General features: G+C 43.5%; 1 protein-coding gene across 1 annotated transcript in view; it reads left to right on the top strand.

Annotated features, from left to right (window-relative positions):
• Positions 1 to 1,993: 1,993 nt before the first annotated feature.
• Positions 1,994 to 6,000, top strand: part of LOC142765206 (uncharacterized) — a 1,282,698-nt gene continuing 1,278,691 nt past the window's right edge. Inside the window, exon 1 of the mRNA XM_075865840.1 lies at positions 1,994 to 2,510. Within this exon, the coding sequence (XP_075721955.1) occupies positions 2,289 to 2,510 (222 nt within the window). The 5' untranslated portion in view covers positions 1,994 to 2,288. The remainder of the gene's footprint in view (positions 2,511 to 6,000) is intronic.

Genomic DNA, 6,000 nt, shown 5'->3' with positions numbered 1-6,000 from the left:
ATAAATACAAATATCTGGGCGTATGGATAAGCTATGCTGCCGAGTACCTAAGAGAACACAAAATATACGTGACGTTTAAAGGTAACAGGAATGCAGCGGCAATGAAAAACAGGACACTGTGGAATTACAATAGGTATGATGTTGTGAGAGAAATATAGGAAGGGGTCATGGTTCCTGGTCTGACGTTCAGCAATGTGGTCTTGTGCATGAGATAAGAAATTCAAGCAAGATTAGAAATTAAGCAACGTAGAATACGTAGGCTTGCCTCAGGAGCTCACGGGAATACACCAAATCAAGCAGTAGAAGGTTATATTTGATAGACATCATTTGAGAGCAGCGAAGCTAGCAGCAAGATAAAAATGGAGATGCGATTGAGAAAAATGGGGGAGGAGCGTGGGGGCAAGGAAGGTATTCAGCAACTTTACATGAAGAATGTCGATGTAAAATGGGGAAAGCGAACCAGAAAATTGACTGGTAGATGCTTAGAAAACAGCAGGAGGCCAAACCACAAAGAATTATCGTTTAAGAAGAAGGTGAAGGAAGCTGAGACCGATATGTGGAGAATTGGCATGATTAAGAAGTCCGCACTAGAGATCTATCGAACATTTAAGGAGGAATTTGCCAAGGAAAAGATTTATAATAATACTCGGGGTAGTTCTCTACTGTTTCGGGCCAGGACGGGAGTATTGCGAAACAAGGCATATCGGGCCAAATATGAAGGGGTAGACACGGTATGCAGTGCATGTGGAGAGGAAGAAGAAACTGCAGAACACTTGATAACGTTTTGTAAAGGGCTTCAACTTATAGTTCAGGATGATGGCGCAGAAATTTTTAAAGCACTAGGGTTTTGGGACAGGGAGGGCGAAATAAACTTTAAGCGGGTAGAATTAACTTGAAGGAGGTGATCTGATCAGTGGCTAAAGTCAAGGCACGAGTGAAAAGTAAACCCTTCACTGCGAAGTACGAATCCTCAACCTCACTTTTTTAAAGGGAAAAAATATGTCTAGTTTTTGGTTCACTAAGTATTACTGCTTGGTGGCGCTAACTACCGCCAGATTTAAAGGGTAAAGCCATATTCATTCATCCATCCATCCATCCATCCATCCATCCATCCATCCGTCCGTCCGTCCGTCCGTCCGTCCGTCCGTCCGTCCATCCATCCATCCATCCATCCATCCATCCATCCATCCATCCATCCATCCATCCATCCATCCACCCATCCATCCATCCATCCATCCATCCATCCATCCATCCATCCATCCATCCATCCATCCATCCATCCATCCATCCATCCATCCATCCATCCATCCATCAATCCATCAATCAATCAATCCATCCACTGGGTCCTTAATCAGGCGTGGAGCTGGACGCTGGTACCCAGTGGCGCTGATTTTGGCATTAGGAATACTACTGATTTCCACTCCTGTCTATTTTTTCATCGTACCTCTGCTTGTTCACAATCAAAATAAAGCAGTTGTTAGTTTGCGCAACACTCTGTGTCGTCTGTAGTTTTTTTCGTTTTCCTGTAGTGCATTAAAAACATTAAGATTTACTGACTAGCCCCCTCGTCATCCTAGTTTTATAATCAAACGTGCTATTACTTCTCGCCAGTTTAGTTTCAGCATGATCAATTCCTTTTTCCGTATGGCCTACACCAAAAAAGCAAGAAGTCTCTTCCTTTAACGTTACCGGCAGCCGCTTTTCTCGGAGGCGGTCGACGCAGCGGTCGCGTGAACTAGGCCGACCATCCTTCGCTGGTGAAAGACACGCAGGCGAAACGTAGAAGCACTTCCCTTTCCGAAGAACCAGCTGGAAGGGAGGAGCCCCAAAGAGGAAGCAAAACAAGAGGGAGACAGGAAGGAGGGAATCGATTTTTTGAATGGGCGTCTCTCTGGCGCCAGCATTGCTGCGATGAAGAGGAGGAGACAGTGAGCTCCCTCTGCTCAGCGAAATAGTTGTGGAGCTCCTCTGGCGTGAGAAAGACGAAGGGAAAGGCAGTTGACATGATCAAGTTGGTCAGTTTATCTCTGGACGCTCTCCGCAGCACTAGAGCGGAAACCTGGCAGCCGCACATTGAGCAGCCAGGACTTTTTTGGTTAAGGATTTTTACAAGCACGTAACCACGAACAAGTCAACTGCACTCGATGAGAACCTTGCGTAAGGAAACAACCGGGTGGTATAGGGGAACAGCAAACGTCCCGTTGAAGAATGCAGCAGGTAGCATACGCCAGCAGAGCGTAGACGATTGAACTTCGGCTGTTTTTAAGTGCGCTCTTGCTTTGTTAACAATGAAATCATCAGACTCTGGCACGTGTCAGAGTGCTGCAGTCGCATTTATTTCCTTGCTGCTGGCCCTGCCGTCCCTATTGAGCGTGCGGGTGCACCACGACACGTCGGGCGCCGTCATGCCTCCCGTCGGCGTCGGTGGCTCGGAGGATGCGGAGCACGCAGCGCTTCTCTCAGCGACCTGGCTGGACACAGCGCGCTGCAAGGCAACTTGTCTTCAAGAGGCGAGTAATTTTGCATTCTCTATTTCTTGTTTTTATGTTGTTATGCCATTTTTTCCAGAGCTGTTAATGTAAGTGCTTCAATATCAGTCCGTTCTGTCTTTTTTACCTTTTGGTTGAACGCTTCATACGCGTGTCAAACAATTATTACAAAGGTGTAAAGAATCCGGCTGAATGTAAGCTGAGTCTTTTGCGGCGCAAGCTATTAAGAAATGCTTGGTCTGAGAAAAAGTAAATGGCTTGCGCCCAAACCTAGTATACGCCAGTATTATATGGGATTCACACAGTCAAATTATTTTTTACGAGCCAGAAAGAATGGAGCGAATGGTTCCATATATGTTTATTTGTGTTACCAAATGACGTAATGAGGGACCATGTTCCTTCGCAGGGCTAACCTTTGCAAGTGTCTACATGGACACAAATGGCATCCTTGAAATTTCTATACCAAGCTTTGAACATTTCTATAACTTGTTATTAAAATTAGATTAAGCTTTATACTTCTTCTACCCACCCACCCCTCACGGTGTGTTACCGCACATCGACCTTCCATGTGCTGTTTTATGCTATGCCAGGAAAATTGTTGTGTTCTATTTTTTCTTTCTGTCTCGCAGAATTATTGACTGGAAGAAGCTCAATGGCAATGTTGTTGTTTTCCAGCGTCGTTTGGAACTGATTTCTACCTAATAGTGCATTTTGACATTGTATACTGTGATTTCCCACCCATGTAGCAGCCCGTAGGGCTTAAAGTATTGTTAATTATCAATAGAGTAATAAATTATTGATTACTTATTCATAATCTTATGTACGTAAAGCTGTACATGCGTGAACAAGATCCATAGGTATGCTCTTAACTTCTACACTAAGTGCGTCATCAGTGCCTCACGGGGGCTAATGTTGAGAGAATATGGTATACCAAACAGCGGTTAGCTTTCCGAAGAAACCGACGCCTTTATATAGATGATTTAAAAGTAAATATCGCCACTGAAAGACAATGAAGCTGTTGGTCATAGCACGATCTAAACATCATACCTAAACTGATAAGCTATCATCTGGACTCAAGGTTTTTTAGTCATTCAAAAAATGTTACTTCACAATATATTAAACAGAAGGAGGTCCTAAAGCTGAACGCTGCAAGGTGACTTTCTGCACTAATAAGACAAACAAAAATGAATTATTAGTAGCCTCCTAAGAGCAAGATGAATGGAAAAAGCAATACCACTTGACAAGAACTGGAACAAAACTTGATAGCGAAACACTCTGCATTGCATCTTGTGAGAATGTGAACATTCAAGACAGTTATGTTTATACAAATAATCAGAGAGCAAGTTAATCCAAATACTAACATGTAGTAACGCAAAGAAAGACTGGACCTATGAAACGAGTACTGAATAAACTGAAACATTGGTCGGCCTAAGTTACAGGTAGACAGGTTGGCCTAAGCTACAGTTTGTGCTAGCATGCTGCGATGCCTCAATAGATGACGCTAACCGACGCTCCCACATTTAGTGCACATATATGTAACGTGGGGAGGGGGATGACTGCCACCTGTAACGTGGAGAGGGGGATGACTGCCACGAACAGCTATGTGGTAGAACATGAGAAGCGTGATTTGAAGGTCACAAGTTCGGATCCTTCACCATTTACATTACAACCACTCCTAATAATATTCCCTATACAATCATTGGCATGATTTCCTGTTAGTCTTTATCAATATTGCGTGTAAAAAAAGAATACCAGGCATTAAATTTACACTTTCCTTCTACACTGTGGAAGAGTGACAGGAGAGCGAAAGAGTGATGAATGACGATGGTAAAGTAAGGAGAGGGGATTATGGTCTTGTTCCGCTGATGTAACTCTAAAAACGTGCATCCAGTCCAGCTTCTAAGAATTATGCGATGTCTCCTTTAACAACAAGTGTGCTTCTGGCGTCAGGCTAGAAACATAATACTATCTCATCAGTTATTGGTCGACTAATATATCGTCCAATCGAAGAAATGAGTTGCTGACGTTCGCTTGCGTACGCTGGGCAGGTGCGAAATATATATTCGAGAGTTTCGACAGTTGCCAAAAGAGGAGCAGCCTTGCTACAGCCGATAAAAGGGGTGTAAAGTCTCGCGTAGTCAGACCTGACCAATGCGGTGAATCGTGGATGAGATGCTTCCCTTTACAAGAGAGGTTACAAGTTCGGCGTGTTGGTAATACGTGATTGATCACGTAGCGCAAAAAATATAATACACAAGACAAGACAAGGGACGAAGGGGAGCGCTTACTACAAACAAGCATATCTTGAAGAGCGTACAGATGTATACTCACAAAACGTGAAAAACAAACAAAAGAGTCAAGAAGCCCACAAGTGTCACGCGTGGTATTCTGAAATTCTAAGGAAAAACTTTGGCAAAGACTGAGAGAGAGAGCGCTGACGAAGTTGTGCCCTAATTTACAATTTCTCTCTTCCTCTTGCCTTCTTATTTCAGTTTTTTCCAACAATCATGGTGTCATGCGAAAGCAGTTTGCAGCCACACGTGCTGCAACGCTATGTCAAATACCAACGCGGCTATTCCTGACGTTACAAGCGTGTGTACGAAGCCGTTAATACCTCTTTCAGTCACGATATCCTCATATCCTTTTCAGTCACAATAGTTTCGCTTCGCTGCGAAACAATTGTTCAAAATATTCGAGTGACACGGACGCAGAGATTCAAGGGTGATTTAGGAGATAGGAACGCTACACATGCGATTGCCCTTCGCTCGTAGTTCATCTTTTTCCGTGGCGCAGCACGACTAAGACGCACCAGCAACGGCCTACAGCATCACCGTCACCCGGCTTCTAAAAAATTTGCGCGGAGGCACTAGCTGACATAGAAACACAATGGGCGAACACAAAAAAAACGAATGATAAATCTAGGATGACATTCATTGAAAGATAGGGCCATCAAAACATTTGGTAGGAGCAAGAACAAGTGGTAACAAAGAAGAGATGCGTGATAGCATCTCTCATGCCATTCAGTCATGCCCATCTAACCATGTATATCTTCTTGGCGACTTTAATTTTCCTCTTATCGACTGGGAACACATGTCATCCTCATGTCAAGCGTCTCTAGAACTAATAAATCTAACGTTGGATTTCAACCTGTTCCAAGTTGTCAAAGAACCCACCCGTGCTTCCAATATCCTGGACTTGGTATTCACCAACGCTCCTGACACAATACTTTCAATTTCACATGTGAGCGGTTTTAGTGACCATAACCTCCTCCAACTTAATTTAAGCATCCCGAAGCCCGTATCTGGCAAAACAACAAAACGGATTCGCGATTACAATAGAGGAAATTACGCTGCCATTAACACAGAACTAGAACAATTTTTTTTAAAGAGTTACTACCTACTTTCATTTGTCGATCCGTAAATGAAAACTGGGTACTCTACAGAGATAAATTAACAGCGCTAGTCGATCAGAATGTTCCCTTAGTGTCCATAACCAACGATAAATTAAGCCC

Source organism: Rhipicephalus microplus, chromosome 6 (assembly GCF_043290135.1).
Source record: "Rhipicephalus microplus isolate Deutch F79 chromosome 6, USDA_Rmic, whole genome shotgun sequence".
Taxonomy (NCBI): domain Eukaryota; kingdom Metazoa; phylum Arthropoda; class Arachnida; order Ixodida; family Ixodidae; genus Rhipicephalus; species Rhipicephalus microplus.
The sequence above is the reverse complement of the archived record's forward strand: the minus strand, read 5'-3'. Positions and strand labels throughout refer to the sequence as shown.